The sequence below is a fragment of the Vulpes lagopus genome, chromosome 5, assembly GCF_018345385.1.
Source record: "Vulpes lagopus strain Blue_001 chromosome 5, ASM1834538v1, whole genome shotgun sequence".
Classification (NCBI taxonomy): domain Eukaryota; kingdom Metazoa; phylum Chordata; class Mammalia; order Carnivora; family Canidae; genus Vulpes; species Vulpes lagopus.
In genome coordinates this window covers 82207358-82229369 of record NC_054828.1, presented here as the reverse complement: position 1 = coordinate 82229369, position 22012 = coordinate 82207358, and the positions used below count along the sequence as shown (strand labels likewise).

The 22012-nt window shown below is 45.2% G+C and overlaps 2 protein-coding genes across 4 annotated transcripts; one reads left to right on the top strand and one right to left on the bottom strand.

Moving 5' to 3' along the window:
* Positions 1-4413: 4413 nt before the first annotated feature.
* On the bottom strand, positions 4414-14139 carry AP4B1 (adaptor related protein complex 4 subunit beta 1). 2 transcript variants are annotated; one of them, XM_041756302.1, is made up of 11 exons: positions 14005-14139; positions 13738-13905; positions 11936-12160; positions 11125-11255; positions 10600-10747; positions 9151-9647; positions 7855-7938; positions 6956-7059; positions 5918-6125; positions 5422-5703; positions 4414-5158 (listed from the first exon to the last, which is right to left on the bottom strand). In XM_041756302.1, the coding sequence occupies exons 2-11, from the start codon at positions 13848-13850 to the stop codon at positions 4734-4736; spliced, it is 2217 nt and encodes a 738-aa protein (XP_041612236.1). In that variant the 5' UTR covers positions 13851-13905; positions 14005-14139; the 3' UTR covers positions 4414-4733. The 2 variants fall into 2 exon arrangements, with proteins under 2 accessions (XP_041612236.1, XP_041612237.1); XM_041756303.1 differs by lacking the exon at positions 14005-14139 and having other exon boundaries at positions 12109-12160; positions 13738-13819.
* Positions 14140-14610: 471 nt separating this feature from the next.
* DCLRE1B (DNA cross-link repair 1B) lies at positions 14611-19972 on the top strand. Of its 2 annotated transcripts, none has more exons than XM_041756304.1 (4): positions 14611-14878; positions 15566-15731; positions 16061-16243; positions 18468-19972. In XM_041756304.1, exons 1-4 carry the CDS (start codon positions 14690-14692, stop codon positions 19520-19522), a joined length of 1593 nt encoding a protein of 530 aa, XP_041612238.1. In that variant the 5' UTR covers positions 14611-14689; the 3' UTR covers positions 19523-19972. The 2 variants fall into 2 exon arrangements, with proteins under 2 accessions (XP_041612238.1, XP_041612239.1); XM_041756305.1 differs by lacking the exon at positions 14611-14878 and adding an exon at positions 14937-15140.
* The last annotated feature ends 2040 nt before the right edge of the window (positions 19973-22012 follow it).

Genomic DNA, 22012 nt, shown 5'->3' with positions numbered 1-22012 from the left:
TGTGCTTATTGAGATACACTGTGTGATTACAGTGTGCAATGGGGAATCAGACCTAGAGGGTTAGGAAGGCTTCTGGAAGTTGTAACATCTGAGATGAGCTCTTAAGGACAGGTAAGGATTATGAGGCAAAAAAGGAGAAATAAGACCATTCCAGGAGGGAATAGGATATATAAAAGCTGACAAGGTAGGGGAAAAAACTTGAGTGTTTGAGGAATTGGGAATGGGGAACATACAAAGTATTTCACAGGGAAATTATGAGGATTAAATAAGATAATGTTGTGTGGAATGATCCAGCAGTTTCTCACAGGTAGTAAATGTTAAATGTCTTCCAGTTAGCCTAAGCCCTGAGGACCAGGATGAAGGGGATCTGGGATTTACTCTCTAACAGGAGTAAGTAGGATTCTCCTAACAGGGTTAGACTCCACCAGTTTTTATGAGCTCTCATGATTAGACACTTACCTATAGTGGCTGTCTTCTTAATGTAGCTATACCCAGATTTTGGATTTGAGAGTCAGTTCTCAAACCTATCAGCTCTTCCAGAGTATTCTGAACTGGTGAGCTGATAAGAGATTCAACCATAAGCACTGTAAGGCAGTTGTTCAGAATAAAAGTTCTACTTGCGAAATAAAAAGAGCCAACCTTCTATTTTCTATTCTAGAAACAAATGATCATAAATTGCTTTGGGACAAGAAACAAATTATGTAAAGGGCCATTTTCACTTCTCATCTGTCACTAGGGCTGAAATTTCAGTTTCTACTAGGTAAGCTTCAGATCTCCAATGTAAGTAGGTCCTTTGGAGATAATTCTGGGCCACCCTCCTTTCACACTACAGTCAGTTACTAAAAATTTAAGGATTCCAACAAATTAATTTATGACATACTCCCCAATTAGCATATAAAAAGAAACAAAAGGTTTTTAAGATACTATCCAACTGGTGTTAAACTGCTTACCCAAGGTAAGTGGCATCCTTAAGTGGCAGAATAGAAATTTAAAATCAAGCCCATCTTACCTCAAATAATAAACCTTTTCCCACAGTAATTCATTTCACAACTGGTGTGCTTATAGACAAATGCCAGCTTTGGAATCTGATCTCCACATTATCTTATCTATTCTTAGCATTACCTTATAGAATCAATGTTGTAAGGCTAAGGAAATGAAAGTATACTTTCTCTTGGACAATGTGAGCCTTCATTATAGCATCTTTGAGAACTGTCCCACCCTTTCTCCCACGGCCCACATATCCTTCACTCTTGCATTTCAAGTACTATCTCCCAGTCCAGTTAGTACTGAAAAATGAGGCCAGAATGTTTTCACCATCACTTGCTTCTTTTGCTGCTGTGGCCATAACAATTTACATCCTGCTCTCAAAAACCTCATCACCTTTTATCATTGGCTCAAAGCCTTGTCATCTGCACCATGTTTGCCTGTGAATGAGGATCCTTGGCTACAACTCCTCTGAATGTATAAATCTCTAACTAAAATATAAATTATTTTATAATGGGTATATTTTCTCATATACCCAATATATGAGAAAGAGATAGAATAATTGTAACGAACTCCCATTCAAGAAGGGGGGTGGAAGAAATGGTAATAGTCCATAGCAATAAGATTATAGTCAGGAACTACATAAATGATTGCTTCTGCAATGTTCTAAAGCACCACGGTCATTAGTAGGCACCCATTACATGTGTTACATACTATTTCCCAACCAAGATAGACATTAGAAGGCCATTTTTCTAAAAGCACAATATCAACTACCCTCAAGGATTTTTAAAAAATATGCATCTACTTATGTCACATCAATCAAAGCATATGTCTGCCAAGGCTAGAGAGAGCTAATTTCTAAATTAGCAAAACTAGGCTACAGTTAAGAGGAATTGTTGCTTTACTGAGATCATTTTAAAAGTACACTTTTCAAAAGCAACAGTTTCATATTCTGTTATGCCCCCATACATTACAGAGAAACAACCAAGTAGGACTTAATCTTTTAAAAGCTCCAATAGCTGGGATTATTTTAGTAACATTTATTCAATTACTGAGCCATACCTAATTTTCTTTAGGTCAACATTTTTATTGTAGTCTTTAATTTTTAAAAAAGTCAATTTACTTAATCTCCACTATTTATATCCTGATGCCTTATAACTCTAAATTGGCAGCACTTAACACTTCCATTGTATTTCTTTGAGTACCTAATTGACATTTATGGTTTAACCAAACAAGTCAAACTATGGAAAAAAGCAATTCTAAAGCTGTTCTGATCTCTCTAATGTAATCCCTAAGGACCCATGATTGAGATCATTCTCAATAGGGAGTGATTTTGTCCCACCAGGGCACCTTTGGCAATGTCTGGAGACATTTTTGTTATAACTGGGGGTTCTATTGGCTTCTGGTGGGTATAGGCCAAAGACGCTAATAATCATCCTACAATGCACAGGAAAATCCTCCACGACAAAGAATTATCTGGCCCCGAAAGTCATTAATACCACTTTTTTCCAAAGATTTTATTTATTTATTCATGAGAGGCACAGAGAGAGAGAGAGAGGCAAAGACACAGGTAGAGGGAGAAGCTGACTCCATGCAGGGAGTCCAATGTGGGACTTGATCCCGGGTCTTCAGGATCAGGCCCTGGGCTGAAGGCGGCGCTAAACTGCTGAGCCACCCACGCTGCCCCATTAATACCACTTTTGAAAAACCCTAACCTAGATGGACTCCCATTATCATTTTGTTTGGTTGGTACAATATAACAAAACTTACTTCGAACACCAATCCAAAAACACCATCAGAATCTAATTACTTACATTCATTTGATAAATATTTATTGAGTCATCACTATGTGGCAGACTGTGGAGATGGAAGAAGAGAATACCACAGTCCTTAGAAATTATCCAGGGGGTAAAACAACTCACAAAATCCAGGCCCTTGGGACGCCTATGTGGCTCAGCAGTTGAGCATCTGCCTTTGGCTCAGGTGGTGATCCTGGGGTCCTGAGATCAAGTCCCACATCGGGCTCCCCAGAGGGGACCTGCTTCTCCCTCCTGCTGTGTCTCTGCCTCTCTCTCTGTGTCTCTCATGAATAAATAAATAAAATCTTTGAAAAAAAGAAAAAAAAATCCAGGCCCTTGCCAGAAAATTCAATGCTGTTATCTACTCCTCTTAAGAGCCTAGTTGAGAGAAGTAATGAATGAAAAAATCTTTTAAAGGTATGCAAGTCCATTTATGTACCTATATAGTAAAAGTCCTTGAATTAAGCTAGATGACATTTGGACCGTGTTATCATTAAGTTCTTGAAGAAATGCCCTCACTAAGCTCCATGTTAAAGTTATGCTTTCCATTTTCATTAAAGAACTCTGTAAGTCATGAGAAACCCATTACTTTCTGTAAGAATCCTGTACTTATCACTCAGTGCCACCTATGTGAAACTACATGTAGATTCCTTTTAAAAATGAATATTGATGGGGCACATGGGTGGCTCAGTGGTTGAGCATCTGCCTTTGGCCCAGGTCCTGATCCCAGGGTCCTGGGATTGACTCCCACATTAGGCTCCCCGCCAGGAAGCTGCTTCTCCTTCTGCCTATGTCTCTGCCTCTCTGTCTCTTATGAATAAATAAATAAAATCTTAAAAATTAATATTGGAAAGTTTCTTCCCTCTGATGACAGTTATATACCTATTTCTCTTCACCTTGACTGTCAAATCACTTATGGAGCTAAATTTGAGGCTCTACTGCATCAGTTATGTAGGCCCTTAGACCTGAACATGTGCGTACTTCCTTATCACCAACCACATTGGTCTTAAGTAGTTATTTCCATTTTTCCCTGTTGTAGATCCTCTGGTTATCTACATTTCACTATCTATACTTTAAATCATTTTATTACATCTGCTCTTAAGTTGCATCAGTTAATGTATGAAATGTGGGCAGGTCTGAATGCAACTGAAAGCAGAGAAGAGTGACAGGAAACCATTACACCAGTACTGCTAGACACATGCCCTAGATGCCATGACAGCCCGAACAGGACCGATAATGAGAGCAGCAAGGGTCACAGAAAACTTCCTGCAAGAGCTCATGACTTCCAGTGTGCATGACTTAGCAGAACACTGTAAGACAAGGACTAGATGGTACTTAAAGAAAGAAGATAGGAGGGTGAGGAAATGTTCTAGCCAATAAGTAAAAGCAGGTACCAAAGCACAGAGGTTAGAGAGCCTTGTGCATTCAAGGAATGCTAGTGGTTTGCTTTTTCAAGAACAGTGTTTGGACGAGCAGTGAGACAGGATACCAGAGAGTCACTTTGGATGTTACTTTGAACTCTGGCCTTGAAAAGTGTGATTAGAAATATGACGCCAGTGAGGAATTTATTGCAGTAACACAGGGAAGAAAAGATGACCCCCCCAACACACACAAATGATGACTTCATCAGTTTCCATAAACATTGAGCATCTTTAATTAGTAAAACAATCCCTAAAATGGATTAGAAAAGAATCCAAATCCTATCCTCACCCCATCCCATCCCCTTACCAACATTAACCTTGTCAACAACACCTGGAAAAATGGGGTCATTCACCTAGAGGTATGAGAGGAAGAAGTCAATTGTCTTCAGACAAAAACATAAGAATCCTGATTCTGAGATTGTCCATTCTCTTTTGCATGTGATAATATCTGTACTTCAAGCAATTCTAATCAGAAAAACCAGAACTCTGATAGCTACTCATCTCACTTAGGACAGGCAGCAAGAATCTGTTAGGATTTTATGTCTCCAATGGTTCCAAGCACAGTTTCTAATACAGAAATAAAACCGTTCAGTGTCTCAGTCCTCGGCTCATTCTGTTTCACAGAGATCTGCATTTCTGAGTTCTCGGGCTCCAACAGCAGTTCTGTTAGAAACAGGCAGCCGGTGTCATCCTGAGCACTGAGGTAGGCTTTCCACGGGTGAGCCCCAGCCCTGCTCATTGCGATGGTCTGGATGTTCACTACTTGCAGGGCCATCTGGAGGGTGTCAGGATGGACTGCTCCCTGCCAAGGGAATACTTGCTGATGAGCAACTTTCAGGCTAAACCAAGTTTTCTCAAAATACTCAGCAGTAAGCTGGCAATTGGGGACGAGCATGAGGGCTCCAGAATCTGGTTCTTGTACTGTCTCCTTGTGCTCTTCAGGAATCAGGGGACCTAAAAGAGGCAGAAAGCTTGTATAAGAGATCTTCTTAATCTATATGAACTATGGTTTTTATCTAGATTTCCAAAAGTACACAATGTGACTTTTATCTTCAGATAAATGGTTGAAATTACCAATGAAGAACTTCTTTGTTGCCCATCAAGACTTCAAATTCAGGCAACAGCCTAAGATGTAGCTAGGGTACTCTACTTTCTACCAGTCATTGCAAAAAGTAAAGAATTTTCACGACAAGATATAAGGTAAGAACTATCTTTACCTGAGGTGGCAAAGGATGCAGTGTTAGGAAGCTCTGGGCCCCGATACTCTGCCCCCTGGTATTTAGAGATGGCTGCCCAACGGGCTTTGCCATAGACCGGCACTAGTGTGTTGAAGTCTGAGGCCCAGCTATTCACAGGTCTTTCCGCCTGATCCTCCAAAAGTCCAAGAGAAGGGTCAGATTTAGGGCTACACAGGATCCGCTTCACTTCATCAATGCCAGCTAAGAGAAGGCGATAATAGAAGAGACCCCGGTCCCGTACTGCCATATCCTTTTCTTCCTCTGAGGTTAAGACAAAGACTGAGTTAATTACAAGCAAAAACAAAAACACTCTTTCTACCCTGTGCCAACCACAAGGGGGGGGGGGGGGACACTCCTAGAGAACATTAACATCATTAACATTGTCTTCTTGGGTCCCAGACATGACTTACCAAACAGGGTCAGCTGTCAGAATGTTTACTATCTGACAAGAACAGTTTCCTTCTGAAGAGCCTACCTATGCAGTAATGTAACAGACGCCCCAGCATGTCCTGGCACTCAGCAGGTCGGCAGAGGAAAAGGCGCAGCAGTGCAGTCAGTAGCTCCATCTTCACCGCTGGAAATGTCTCTGACTTCACATTCTCCACAAAGTCTTCTAACACATAGGGAGCATTGGGAATTCTTTCCCCATGGACACCAAGGAGCCAAATAAGTGCCTGTTTTCCCTGGGGAATAAAGGAGTAAGAGCTCAACATTTGGCTGTCCCAAACACAATGGCAGGTTGTGCTTCCCCTGCAACATCGGCAGCAAAGGTATAGTCTTTTATTTACTTCAACTTGCATTGTATTGATCCCCTGCACCCTGACTCCGCTCTCTACAACAAATAGGAATAAAATGTTACTACACAAAAGGAGATTCCAAACTCCCAGAGCCTGTGTGAGTTATATATTAAGGCTTCCTCAGTTTGGGGACCTTTGCCCCAGTCTGGGCTTTATTAATGTGCCAATGGAAGCTACTGAAAGATTCCTCTAAACCACTTCATGAAAGTCGTAATTAACCTAGAGTGCAAATCGAGGTCATATGTGAAGCTTCTTAAAAACCTTGGGATCCCTGGGTGGCGCAGCGGTTTAGCGCCTGCCTTTGGCCCAGGGCGTGATCCTGGAGACCCAGGATCGAATCCCACGTCAGGCTACTGGTGCATGGAGCCTGCTTCTCCCTCTGCCTGTGTCTCTGCCTCTCTCTCTCTCTCTGTCTCTCTGTGTGACTATCATAAATAAATTTTAAAAAAAATTTAAACTTAAAAAAAAAAAAAAAAACCTACCGTCCAGGTCTACCACTCCTGAAAGTTTGTAGGCCTGCGGTGAGGCCCAAATATCCACAAATGACTCTGATTCTCATTCCAGCTGAAAACACCATGGTCTAAATCTTGGACTCAAAACAGTTCAAGAAAACAATACTATCAAAGCATTTGTGAGAGAAGAATTAGATTCCATTTTACAGAGCAGGGTCCCAAGCATTTCTCCTCTGCCTGAAGTAAAGGAGAATTACCACCTACCTCGCTATCCTGAATGTTCTCCTCACAGCCGGGCAGAGCCTGACACACAGCTTCCGTACACTGAGGACACAACCAAACCAGGTCTCGGAAAGTTTGCACCACCACTAAAACACAGCTCAGGATACAAGAGCACACGATTAGAGGCTCCACACAGGAAGGAATCTTAAAAGAAGTCACATATTCAGACTAGATTGCTACTGTAATTGCTACTGAATTTCTGTAAAATGGGTGTTGGAGGGGTGGTCAATGATTACCTGAGAAATGTTGGACATGGGCAATAATTTCTTAAATGAATGTTGCCCTTATTGGATTGGCTATGAGGATAAGTGAGCTAATATATGCAAAATGTGCAAAATGTGCTAATATGTGCAAAAGCACATTATAGAATGTAAAGCAAATGTGAGGTCATATTGTTGAATGCTATTCTGAAGACAGTATAAATGGAGCTACCATGGCTGGGACTAGGGTAAGGCAAACAAGGCACTGGGGGTGTAAAATTTAAGAAGACACATAGGGTTAGCACTTGCATGAACCTGAGAGTGAGTGCCTCTTTAAATTTTTACATCCTGGGGACCCTGCTTGCCTCACCCTAGTCCCAGCCCTAGAAGCCACTGCTGACATAAAGCAAAAAGAGAAGTAAAAGTGGGGAGTTAACAAGCATGAGCATTCTGGTACCCTTCATTATCTACAGAACAGCCTTGTAGAGTTATGGCAACCTGAAGACCCTCTACCTATTGGATCTAAGACCTTATGCTATTTCTGATAGCAACAGATGATGATGCAAAGAAAAGTTTAAAGCTCTTATTCAAAAACAAATATTTTATAAGCAACTGCTACGGGGCAAGCAATTGACCAAATAAAAAAAAAAAAAAATGTGCTCAAAGGGTAGCCAGCATTACCTGTGGTAATGTGCTCTTGTCGAAGCCCCAGCAACTCTGTTAGAATCTGGACACACTGATCTGTGTAGGTCCTGGCAATACCACCTACGGAGGAACAGAGAGCAGAGCAAAGTGGTAAGTCAAATCCTAGCACCTCATTTTTAAAAAACTTCCTATCAGACAAAGACAAAGAGAACAAGAGATACCCTTAAAAAAAATTACCTCTTGCTTGATTAAATAACAATCTGTTTCCTAAGTTTGGTAAAGTGAATTTTCCATTGAACAAGGTTGAAAACTTTCAGCAACAAAGGTATTTATGTGGCAGCTAGATACGAGGCATCGCTGGCTGCAGATCACCTACACAGCGATGTCCTGCCAGGAACACTTGACAGCAGTCACCTGACTGCAGGAGACTCTGCTCTCCTCTTTATTCTCTCTTCCTGCTCCTGAAAATAATCATTCTTTATTCTAATATAAGGGTTCCTTCTCCTCTGCCACTTGAAGCCCTCCAACAAAACATAACTCCCCAGCTGCTTTCCTTTTGTGAGTCACTGTGGCCTTTTGAATTCCAGACAGAGTAGTATGAAAAAGCCTGTAAGGTTTAGGATTTACTCTGTGTTGGTCTGTACTTAGCACAATACATAGCTCGTAGTAGAAGCTCAATAAACAACTGGCCAACTCACATAGGACTTTTTTTTTTTTTAAGATTTTATTTATTTATTCATGAGAGACACACAGAGAGAAGCAGAGACACAGGCAGAGGGAGAAGTAGGCTCCATGCAGGGAGCCCGATGTAGGACTCAATCCCAGGATCATGTTCTGAGCCAAAGGCAGACGCTCAACCGCTAAGCCGCCCAGACATCTCTGACATAGGACTTTGAGTCTGGAAAGTCGACTACCAACCCCAGGTCAGGAACTACATGACCTTTCGGTCAATTTAATAACCTTTTTGTTTCTGGGTCTCTTCATCTCTAAAACGAAGTGATAATACTTGTCCACTTTTCGTGACAGCCTCTCAAGATGGTGCTAAGATGATATACAGGAAAACATTCTGGGTAGCAGCCAACAAAAGGCAATATAAATTTTAAGTACTCTAGTTTGAGTTACCTGTGTTCTCTATCCTAGAAGATATGGCAACACCAGTGTTGACAAAGAAAAAAACCTCCCCCCCACTCCTGTCTGCGGTCACTGACCCTATTCTTTGGTGCATAGTAATTTGTCTCTGACGCAAGATTCATTCCCTTTTCTTCTCTATGGTTCCACAGCTTTCTGGTTGGTCGAACCTCTCCAAAAGGAAAAAAGGCAGCAGATACCTACCTATGGCAAAGATGGCGGCCTGAGCAAAATCGGCTGACACATCCGTACAGTACCCTCGGAGCTCCTCTAGCACCTGCTGTACATTTTCGTCGTTCACCAGCTCGCACAGCACCTCCACCTTCTGCAACTTGATGTAGTGGGGCTCCGAGTAGGAGCAAAAAAATTTTTTGTAGTGGCTGCTAAAGTGACCGGGCAAACTATGCAAGATCTGACGCACATGACATAGAGCAGCAAAACAGAGCTCACGGCTCTCTGAAGAACAGGCAGCCAGCAAAGGTCCCTTGACTTGCACAAGCACATCGGTTTGTACATGGGGGAATTTTTTTGCCAAGATTAGGAAGAGTTTTGTGGCCCCCATCACCACACCAGGGCTACTGCTCTTGAGAAAGCTATCTAACAGATTGAGAATGTCAAACAGCTCCTCCTCACTGCGGGGTTGATAGCGTAGCAGAAAGTTCAATACTTCAGCCTGGCCCCATTGGTCCAGTTTTGGCATTCTAGCCAAAAAAGAAAAGAAAAGTGTTATTTTAGCAACCAAACTAGGACCATCTGCATGCAAATGTCATGTCACCAGTCATCTGTTCATCACAACAAGGAGGAAATTCTCAAAACAGTCTATGCCATAAAAGAATTATTCTTTTTATATACTATTTAAACTTTACACAAAATAGGCTTTAAAGTCTGAGTTGAGTGTACAGTACCAATTCTCACTTATCCAAGGCCAAAGACCATGATCACTATACCTAGATCCTGATTTTTTTACAGTTTAAGACAGCATAAATGCTTCGTTTGGGGGAACATAATGATTGTAGAGGAGGACAGAACCTATTTCCACAGGATATTTCTGCCATCTTTCCATATAATCAAAAGAATCTAAGACAAATAAAAGAAATTCTCTCAGTGAAATACAAGAAAGTTAATAGTGATGGTTGACTTTACTACTCTAAAGAAGTTGTTCAAGATGTCTCCTTAGAATAAAGGAAAAGGAGAGAAAATGAGTGAAAATATCAGTGAGGGTGACAAAACATGAGAGACACCTAACTCTAGGAAACGAACAAGGGGTAATGGAAAGGGAGGTGGGTGGAGGGTTGGGGTGACCGGGTGATGGGCACTGAGGAGGGCACTTGGCAGGATGAGCACTGGGTGTTATGCTAAATGTTGGCAAATTGAACTCCAAAAAAAAAAAAAAAAGATGTCTCCTTAATCTAACACGTCAAGATCCCACTAGGATGCAGATCTCATAATAACAAAAAGAGCACTTTTTAGACCGGGTGACCGGGTGATGGGCACTGAGGGGGGCACTTGGCAGGATGAGCACTGGGTGTTATGCTAAATGTTGGCAAATTGAACTCCAATAATAATAATAATAAAAAAGATGTATCCTTAATTTAACACATCAAGATCCCACTAGGATGCAGATCTCATAATAACAAAAAGAGGCAACCAAACCGATTTAAGAGATGGTGGGCGATGGGCTTGTTGATGACAACACCTCCTTCCTGTTTCAGAATTTCTTCTAGAGACCTCAGGCAATTCACAACCACAATTGGATCCTGGTCACGCAGCAAACTGTATAACTCATTTACCAGAGCACCGTCTATAAAAGAGCACAAAGATCTCAGATAAAGAACAGCTTCAGAGTCTCAGGAATAGAACCAGAGTAATAAATCCAGGTAGACAAAGCTGAACTTCTCTGCCTCAAAAATAACAAAGGCAATAACAAAGTGCAAGGCAAAAAATTGCCATCTCCATACTGTTCTAAGTAGCTAATCCAATGGATCTCACCTGGGCCCCCAAAGAAAAGACTTCTCTAATCTCAAAAAATACCAAACCAGCCTTTCTACTTAAAGAGGCAAGTACAGAAGTAGGGCCATATTACTATTTTCTACCAAATTCATGTCATCTTTTACAAAACCACACATATAATGGAGACACAAATAAATACTGATCATGATGGATTACACTGAAACTTACCCACTTCAGAGTCTCCATGAAGATTATGCATCTTGGCACAACCAAGGACCGCCACCCTCCTGACATATGAAGCTTTATCTCGCAGGCCATTGAGAATAGGCTGTTGGATATATTCCTGCACACCAGGCATCCTAAGCAACACATCCTGGAGTCAGCCAGATCTTGAAATACTAGTTTTGACATACTTCAGCCCCTATTCACTTAACAAGAGGGTTAGCAGATGTTTGAATGTACCTCTATCACATCATAAAGAATTAGGGAAAGCCACGGCCAAACTTAAAAAGTCAGACTTGATTTTTCATTTTTTTTTTTTAAATTTTTTTTTTTATTTTATTTATGATAGGCACACAGTGAGAGAGAGAGAGGCAGAGACACAGGCAGAGGGAGAAGCAGGCTCCATGCACCGGGAGCCTGACGTGGGATTCGATCCTGAGTCTCCAGGATCGCGCCCTGGGCCAAAGGCAGGCGCCAAACCGCTGCGCCACCCAGGGATCCCTTGATTTTTCATTTGGAATAATACTCCAGGGGCAGCAAAAATATATTATCTACATATTATCTATATTTACTGACTTGTTTAGAAACCTTTACCCAAAACCAAAAACTATTTCTGTGAGGATGGAAAACTCCCTTTAATGTAACCATATGACATAGTTTTTTAAGCCTAAGCAATGGCTGAAAACCTGAGTTCAGGTTACAACAGCATTTTCCCTAGTATTACGAAGCTCAAATAGATTATCACCATTGAAAACGTGCCCCATGATCTCCTGAATACATCAGCCACTGATAAACAGTCAGGGAAGCGGGTACTCACCTAAGGCTACACATGCTCCGTAATGCCAGCCCTCGCACCATCGGATTGGGATCCGAACAGTCTTTGCACAGCGTATTAATAGCCAAAAGAGCCAGATCTGGTTTCAGGGGGGCGTATGTACACATGTACAGATAAACCAACTTCTTCTGAACAATATCTACAGTGGCACTTGCCTTCACCATTTCCATGAAAACACCGGACATGTCCAAGCCCTGAGTCATGTGCCTGAAACCAATACACACAGTAGAAAAAAGTAAAATACATAATCCCCAGCAGACAACAAAAGGCATTTTACTTATACACATCCTGGCTATCCAACTAGATTGTGAAGGAAGCAACCACATCTACCTTGCCTATTACACTGCACAATACTTCACACTATGGGCCTACCACAAATGTTCTATTCATTCAACAAACACTTATTGAATTCCTGGTACATTCCAGTGTAACTCAGCTTCTACATTCCAGGGATATGCTCTGGGGATATAATCTTGAAGAATGCATGGTCTCAGATCTCTAGGAACTCAAAATATGACTAAGGAGCAAGATTAAAAAACACCACTAATTACAGTACAACAGGTAGGTATTAAAACAGAAGTAACAGACAAGGTGCAGTGGGGATCCAGAAATCTAATACTGCTAAGAAATCATAAAATGGGAGGGGGGATCCCTGGGTTTCTCAGCTGTTTGGTGCCTGCCTTCAGGCCAGGGCATGATCTTGGAGTCCCCGGAAAGAGTCCCGCATCCGGCTTCCTGCATGGAGCCTGCTTCTCCCTCTGCCTGTGTCTCTGCCTCTCTCTGTGTCTTTCATGAATAAATAAATTTTTTAAAAATCATAAAATGTTTCCAAAGAGGAAGTAATACTTCAGTTGAATGAGCTGGAATTTTCCAGGCAAGTGTAGTAGGTAAGTAATGCTACACTCTGAGAGTCTGCAAGTAGTTCGTAAGCAGGGTGTTCTTTGGTTGCTATGATAAGAAGTTTGGACTTTATTCTGTAGATCACTATTTCTCAAGCGGTGGTCTCCTACAGGAAGCAGATGGGATGTCTGTTTCCAATGCATATTCCTGGGTTCCATGCCACCTTACTAAAAGCAGTATTACTGGACCGGATGAAAATTTTACATTTTTTTAAAAAAGCACCCCAAGGGACTTTTGTACATACCAAAGTTTGCAATCCACAACCACAGGCAAGAGTTATGCATTATTCAAACTCATATGTTGGGAAACTTGACTGAAATGAGACAAGGTGACCTACTGGTAAGCCGCTGCAATTGCTTTGGTAATAAAACCAGAACAGCGGTGTCAACAAAAAATAAATAGGTAGAACTTTTTAAGGAAAAGAAGATGGATATCTAGAACTATATATCCATACCATCTGACCAGAGAAGTGAAAATCAAGAGTCGTCAAGACTGATTCCCTCCCCTGGTCAGCTGGATGGTGACATTCCTCAACCCAAATACCAGCGGAAGAGCAGGTTTGGGGAGAGGGGAAGGACGCAGGTGCTATTTTGCATGTCTTTGAAGAAACGTCCAGATGGGAATGCCCAGCGGGCAGTAGGATATGTGGGTCTGAAGATACAAAAGGCTTTTTGTCCTGGATCCTATAGGTCTAGAGGAGTCAGCAGTGTAGGTTCCAGGCACGGGTGTAACCACTCTGCCGAGTAAACGGAGTCAAGTCGGTCCCCCGGGGGAGGCTGCGAAGGCCGGCGGAGCAGCAGGGCGACCCGACCGTCCCCTGCCCCGTGTGAGCGGCCAGGGGTGGAGGGCCCGAGGCGGCGGGGAGCGCGGGCCGTGGCTGATACCTAATCACGCGCTGGATGACATTCCGGTAGCGCAGCCGGTCCGCCTGAATGTGAGGGTTGCACAGAGCTTTCTTCAGCTCCTTCACCACGTCCTCGGAGCCCAGGTACGGCATCGTCTCCCGGCCAGGAGCAGTCCCCGCGGGCTCCTCCCAGCCCCGACGGGGGAACCTGGGCGAAGCAAAGGTCGGTCAGCGAAGCGCCCCGAGGCGCGAGGTCGGCCCCGCCTCCGCTTCCCCCGGGCCGCAGCCCAGGCTCCACCACTCACACCGGCCCTCTCCGCGGCCCGGCGAGCCCCGAACCCGGCTCCGCCGGTTCCCTCCTGGGGCCCGCAGGCCGGCTCGCCCCGCCCCGAGACCGCCCCGGCTACCCCGAGGCCCTCCGCCCCATTTCCAGCCTCGCCGCCCCAGGGCGCGGCCCCCTCCCCCGCCAGGGCGGCCGTCCGAGCGCCTCCGCGCGGCAACCCGCCCCGATAGGCCCCGGCCAGCGCTCTGCGGAAGTCCCGCCTCCTCCGGGCCGACGGCGCCCAGCCGCGGCCCCACCCCCCACCCCCCCCGCGGGAGCGCCGAGCGCCGCCCGGACGCCGACCTCCCGGCGCCGCCCCCGCCGCTCCGCGGGGCGCAGCCGCCAGCTCCCTCTGCCGGGGGCGCGGCGACCATCGGAGATCCGCTGCTTCGGCCTGTCTGCGCCCGGCAGCGCGCGCTTTGAGTGCCCGGCCTCAGCCCGGCTCCCGCGCGCGGGGAGGAGTGGCGCTCCGGCGGGCGGTTTCCGCGGTTTGCGCTTCCAGCCGGGCCTCCCGGGAGCGCGGCCGCTTCCTCCGTTCTGCCCCCGCTGGAGGGGCTTCTTCCTCTCCCGGGCTGGCTTCCCGCTGCCCCCAGCGCGACTTTCCTGAGGGCGCGGTCGCGGAGCCCTGAGCCCATGAGGATCCCGCCGGTGACCCCGCGGCCCCGCCACCATGAACGGGGCCCTGATCCCCCACACCCCCATCGCCGTGGACTTTTGGAGCCTGCGCCGGGCTGGCTCCGCACGGCTCTTCTTCCTGTCCCACATGCACTCGGACCACACCGTGGGTTTGTCTAGCACCTGGGCCCGGCCGCTCTACTGCTCCCCCATCACGGCTCACCTCGTGCACCGTCAGCTGCAGGTACCCGGGGGCGGGGGGCGGGGCTGAGTCCTTCGAGAGCCGGGTCGGGAGCCCGGTGGAGATCTGCGATCCGTCGCAGCCTCGGACGCGTAGAGCGGGGACAGGAGGGCAGAGTTTTACAAATGCGGGAGTGGTTTGAATCCAGAAATGCGTCTTTAGCTCAGAATGGGAGTCTGGCTTCCTGACTGGCTGACTTGGGATGTTTCAGCTAGAAGTCGGGGAGATCTTTTAGTCCACCCAAGGAAACTACCTACCTTTTCATGTAAACTAGGCCAGTGCTTCCTTAGTCCCATAAGAATCCACCTAATGTGCTGGGGGGACTGCACATGTTCTCCAGCGGCCCCCACCCCACCTCCGCTCTCCCACCCATCCAGTAGATCTAGCTGGAGCAGGTCTTGGAAATCTGGTTGGACCAGGTGCTCCCTAGGGATTATGATGATCAGGAATGTTCGAGAATCTCTTGGCTAGACTGGTTTTGGACTCATAATTTAAATTGTACAAAGAGTGGGAGGGGAGAGTAAGAGGAAGAAGGGGGGATTTGAGGGGACTCTCCGTACAGCTTCTGCTCCAGGGTGGCTTAGGATGTGGTCTGCTTTCCCTCCTTGCCGTAAAGGGTTGGTTAGTTCCTGATCCAGGGCAGTATCAAGGAGATTCTGTGTTCACTAGAAGGACCAACTTTTTCCTCAGGTATCTAAGAAGTGGATCCGGGCCTTGGAGGTTGGTGAGAGCCATGTCCTGCCTCTAGATGAAATTGGGCGCGAGACCATGACTGTAACCCTCATGGATGCCAATCACTGCCCTGGCTCTGTCATGTTTCTCTTTGAAGGATACTTTGGAACCATCCTCTACACAGGTGGGCCTCCCTCCTACCTTCCCAGCCTAGATACCACTTTTCTTCAGTAGCCTTAACTCAGAAGTCTGGAGGCCTCTTAGCTTCAACCCATATAAACAAAGTGACCCTTTCTCAACTGATTTCCCACTCTTTAAAGTTTCAAACCTTATAAAGAATAATAAAAACAGAAGCAAAATGGAAACGGAAGCTATACTGTGTTAATGCCTGACTTCCTGTTAGTTTTTCCACAGGCCAGTAATCAAGTGTCTATCAGCTGTTGGAAGCAGGGAGAGGCTTGTGTTTTATACTTTTGTCTCTGACTCTCTGCTCCCTGTATGTTCTTTGTCTAGGTGACTTTCGGTATACACCATCCATGTTAAAGGAGCCAGCCCTGAAACTGGGGAAACAGATCCATACCTTATACCTAGACAACACCAACTGCAATCCAGCCCGGGTTCTTCCTTCCCGACAAGAAGCTGCCCGCCAGATTGTTGAGCTCATTCGAAAGCACCCACAACATAACATAAAGATTGGTGAGTGGTTTCCTTTCCTTTTTCTTTCACCCATAGCTAATGAATCTTGGGGTTTTTTTTTTTGAGGGTTTCTCATATCCTTCAGGTCTTTGTAGACCCCCCCCCCTACTTCTCCATGAAATCTACCCTGACCCCCTTATCTAAAATTGCAATCTTCCTGGGGTGCCTGGATGGCATAGTCAGTTAGCTTCCAACTCTTGGTTTCAGCTCAGGATCGTGAGATCAAGCCCTGCCTAGGGCTCCACACCAAGCGCCCAGTCTGCTTAAAATTCTCCCAGCTGTCCAACACCAACATCCTGCCCCCACCCACCCCGCCCTGCTGTGCACAGTGTCTCTCTCTCTCTAAATAAATAAATCTTAAAAAGAAATTACAATCTTCCCACCATCTCTATTCCCACATTCCCACTTCCTGATCCCTTATACCATCTCAGCTCTTTCATAACGCTCATCATCTTCCAGTATACTCTATCCATGTTTCAATATGCTATTGCTTATTTGTCTATTCTCCACTTCTGCTATATATACACACGCACACACACCCCAACTCCTTGAAAGCATGGATAGAGGTAGGAAGGAGTCTTATTTGTGGAACAGAGAAGCAGCAGCCAGAGTCACAGGCACACAGTGGGTGAGGAGGCTGTCAAGGTAAGAGGGACTGAAGTGCTTGCTTATAAGCTTGAACTTGATCCTAAATATAATCCTTAAGTGTAACGTGATCCATATGGTTACATTTGGATAAAAAGCTGTGGAAGGTTTTCAAATAGGAGAGAGCCAATATTGGATGATCACCTCATAACATATTCCACAATTTACATTCATTGTATTTGGTTATTACCTGTTTACCCCTACTAGAATATAAATTCCACAATGGTGGGGCTCTTTGTTTTATTTGTGGATATATCTTAAATGCTTAGATTAATGCCTAAGGAGGTACTCAATAAATATTTGTTACCTGAGTGAACAAAATTTATCAGAATATAGATATTCAAGTGAAGTGCTTAAAACCAGACACAGCCAGAAACCAACTATATGGTTGGGTCTAGCGATTCCACAATTGTATATAAAACATTTTGGGGCCTTTTTTTTTTTTAATTTTTATTTATTGAGAGCACGAGCACACACGAGTAGGGGGAGGGGCAGAGGAAGAGACTTTCAAGCGGACTCCACGGAAAGCATGGAGCCCAATGTGGGGCTTGATCTCAAGAGTCGGAGATCATGACCTGGGCCAATCAAGAGTCAGATGTTTAACCAACTGAGCCACCCAGGTGCCCTCATTTTGGGACTCTCTAACTAGTACTTCTGCTTTCAGCATCTCCTCACCCAGGTGACCCAATAATACTGCTACTACTTTTTTTTTTCCCCCTAAAGCCCTCCTCTGATCATTTTATTCCTGTGATTAAAATTAGCCATTTTCCGGGACATCTGGGTGGCTCAGTGGTTGAGCATCTGCCTTCAGCTCAGGGTGTGATCCTGGAGACCCGGGATCAAGTCCCACATCAGGCTCCCTGCATGGAGCCTGCTTCTCTCTATGCCTACGTCTCTGCCTCTCTCTCTCTGTGTCTCTCATGAATAAATAAATAAAATCTTAAAAAAAAAATTAGCCATTTTCCTGCTGCACATTCTTTAATGGCTCCCCTTTGCTTACAGAATTAAGTTCAAACTCCTTAGCAGTGTATACAGGCCCTTTATTATGCAACCCTTACCAGTTGTTCTCTCCTGTGTCATTTCTTACCAATTCCTTCTTTGCACTTTAGTAACACTGACTCATCATCCCCTTCCCTTGCCAGGTAGACTCAGACCCATCCTTTATGACCACTCAGTTGCCACTTTCAGGAAAGTTTCCCTAATTGTCAACCAGTAGATACTTTTCTTTACTCTCATAATACTGTGTGCATGTCTCTAACATTGCCCGTAACCACATTACTTCTGGGTCCTTGTGGAGGTTACACTCCTTGAGGACTGAGGCTTATGCTTATTTTCACAGAGCCTAGCACCTGGTAGATGCTTTCCTTTGTTGAACTGAACCAGTGGGTGGATTCTGTTTAAGCCTTCCCCCATCTTCTGTGTATCTCAGCTCATATGCCACCTCCTCCCCGATGTACTCCCCAATTGCTCCATCAATTTTGTGTATTTTTGTTAAACATTTGGTTGATTTCTTAGGATTCCCCAGTATCTTCTTTCTCTTTCATCTCTTGCTTTTCCCATTTCCTTTAACATTATCCAGGACTCTATAGCCTGGGAAAGGAGTCACTGCTGGAGCAGCTGGCCCTGGAGTTTCGGACCTGGGTGGTACTAAGCCCTCAGCGCCTGGAGTTGGTGCAGCTGCTGGGCCTGGCAAATGTGTTCACCGTGGAGGAGAAGGCCGGCCGCATCCATGCCGTGGACCACATGGAGATCTGCCGCGCTGCCGTGCTGCACTGGAACCAGACCCATCCTACCATTGCTATCCTTCCCACGAGCCGGAAAATCCACCGCTCCCACCCTGACATCCACATCATCCCTTACTCTGACCATTCTTCCTTCTCGGAGCTTCAGACCTTTGTTGCAGCACTGAAGCCTTGCCAGGTGGTGCCCATTGTCAGTCAGCAGCCCTGTAGGGACTACTTTCAGGACAGCCTGAGCCCTGGGCTCTCTATACCCCTGATCCCAAACTCTGTGCAGCAATATATGAATTCCTCTTCAAGAAAACCAAGCTTTCTCTGGCTGTTGTTAGAAAGGAGGCTAAAGAGGCCGAGAACTCAGGGTGTTGTGTTTGACTCCTTTCAGGAGTCTGCTGATCAGTCGCAAGCTGACAGGGACTCACAGAAGGCCAGGAACGTGAACCTTTCTGGGGAGCTTGAGAAGCAGAAACCGTCATTCCTGGACCTCAGCAGCAAAGAATGGGTTGGGGCAGTCCCAATCTCTGAGTCCCAGAAGATGGTGACTGTACTGACTGCCCCTTTGAGTTTTTCAATGCACTTACGGTCTACAGATGAGGAATTTCTCTCTCTAGAAACTGGGGAGGATATGGGTGTAGGGCCCCACTTGGTACCCAAGGGAGACCATGCTGGCTCAGCAGCCTCGGGGAACCAGAGTACCTGGGTGGGCCAGGATTCTCCGCTGTCCCATAGCAGCAAGGCTGCTCCTCTGCTGGCTCCTAAGTTCAGGGGCCTGGCACTAAAATACCTTCTGACTCCAGTGAACTTTTTCCAGGCACAGTTCTCTTGTAGGGGCTTTGACCAACAAGTGGAAAGATACCATAAATCCCTACTGAAATACAGAGAACTGAATGCAGAATGATCCCTTTAGCTGACCCAACACTGCAGTTTTAAAGATAGTGACTGATAGCTGGTGAGGAGGTGTGTGGTGGGCCTTGCTTTTCAACTTTCATGGGATCCCTGTGGGCTCACCCTGGAGCATTACCTCTCCAAGTGTGTCCCTTGGAATCCCAGTGCCTACAGACTTATTAGTTTTATGGTTGACTGTTTAAGAAACACTTTTCATTATGCCCCCTGCCCGTTATACCTGAGCACATCAAAGGTTCCAAGAAGTCTCGTAATTTAATCTGCTTAACCTTAACTTGGTATTTCTCCTTTTTGGAACATATGAACATGCAGTCCTCTGATGTGGGTGCAGAAAGAGGTGCAGTCTCAATCAGAAAGGACCAGGTTATTCCCATTGTTATTTCGTGTGCCATATGCCATTCCCCATGTCCCCTTCCCCCTCTTCCCAAATAAACGTCCTCAGGCAGTTATGTGTTGTTGTGAGGTTTTTGTTTAAGTTAGGAACTGGGTTGCTGGAGGATAATGTGGTGATCCAGGCAGCGTGTTCCAATCCTGAATGTCACTGACTTGCCATGACCCCATCAAAGGGACTTCCTCTCTTTGCCTCTGGGAGGGAACAGGAAGCAATGAAGAACCCTGGAATGGTGCAGAGAAACTCCCCCTTGCATCCATGAGAGTTTGCAATTAGTGTCACTGGAGACTTCTCTGGAATAGCCAGCTAGGGGATTGGGCATGCCCTGCCAAGGCCATATCTGGAACCCAGCTGACATTAGACTTAGGGGTACAGCAGCCTCCCAGCTGCCTGGAGGCCCTGACTATTAGGCTGAAATAAAGTTATAAAAGTTCAAATGTGTGCCAGATATTCCTGATTGTTCACATAGCTGGGATATTTGCTGTTCTCCCAACCCCCCACCCACTTGGGTTGAGTAGGGAGGGAGCCAGAGCACACAGCCTGTTTGTTTTAGTATCCAGGGCAGAGACCAAGGAGCCAGCTGGTGGAAGGGGTGGGGGTGTGCAGCTCTGCCCTGTCCTTCTGCTTGCAGCCTGACAACATGCCAAACCAACAAGCGGGACAGCAGATACCATAGGCTCTGAGGGCACAGGAGCTGGGCACATGGATAAAAACTTCCTCCAAATGGAGCCTTACAATAGAGAAGGTGGTTTCTTACCCAGGAAAAAGTTTATTACTCTCAGAAGATGTGATGAGTTTAGTAAGTAAAATAAGGCTTTGCCCTTGGGCAAGCTGTACACAGCTCTGTTCTGTCAGTGATCTTCACTGTAAGCCTCCCATGGGCTCACTAGGAGCCACAGCAGGTGAGGCATGTGGGGCAGCAGGAAACATGGGTTTGTCCTGGGCTCAAATCCAGGGCACCTTGGGCAAGGAGCTACCACACCTAGATAGTGGAGCCTCTGTTCCTCATCTGTAAAATGAGGACCAGGGTTCCTGGGGGAGAGTGGCTCAGTTGGTTAAGCATCTGCCTCCAGCTCAGGTTATGATCCCAGGGTCCTGGGATCAAGCCCCCTGTCAGGCTCCCTGCTCAGCAGAGGGCCTGCTTCCCCCTCTCTCTCTGCCTACCCTCTCTGACAAAATCTTTAAAAAATAAAAAAATAGAACGAGGGCTGAGAGACCTACCTCTCCTGGTTGCTCTGGAGGTTAGATAATTGGTAAAATTCTGAGCTCAATGTCTATCCCATGTTGGCATTTCTAATACTGGTTCTCTTAGCTTCTGGTTCTCTAAGGAGATTATTCTATATATGAAATACTAAATTTTGGAAGTCCTATAAAAAAGATAAAGAAAAAGCCAACTGTAATTCCCCCATGAACATCAATTGTTTTCTTCTAGTTCTTTTTTGTATTTATAAATGTATTAGATACATGTTTATTTTTTCACAATTGGGGCAATACTGTATATAGTCTCAACCCTGCATTTTACTTTCAGAATATCTTAAACATTTCTTTGTACCATTAAATATTATTTGAAATGTAACTATGGGGATCCCTGGGTGGCGCAGCAGTTTGGCGCCTGCCTTTGGCCCAGGGCGCGATCCTGGAGACCCGGGATCGAATCCCACGTCGAGCTCCCGGTGCATGGAGCCTGCTTCTCCCTCTGCTGTGTCTCTGCCTCTCTCTCTCTCTCTCTCTGTGACTATCATAAATAGTAAATAAAATTTTTTATTTTTTTTTTATTTTTATTTTTATTTATTATTTTTTTTTAATAAAAATTTTTTAAAAAATGAAATGTAACTATGAGTAGTTGTATGATACCTTACATAGGTAATACCATTTCCAAATTCAACATTTTGTGTGCCCTTTTTTCACAACTATACATATACAGTGAACATTTTTAGGCATATCTCATGGCATTTTTGTTTATTTCCTTAAATTATTGAAAGTAGAATTACAGTTGTAAATCTTTTTTGGGTTGGGGAGGGCAGAGGGAGAGAGACTCTTAAGCACACTCTACACCCAGTGCAGAGCCCTGTCTCACAACCCTGAAATCATGAC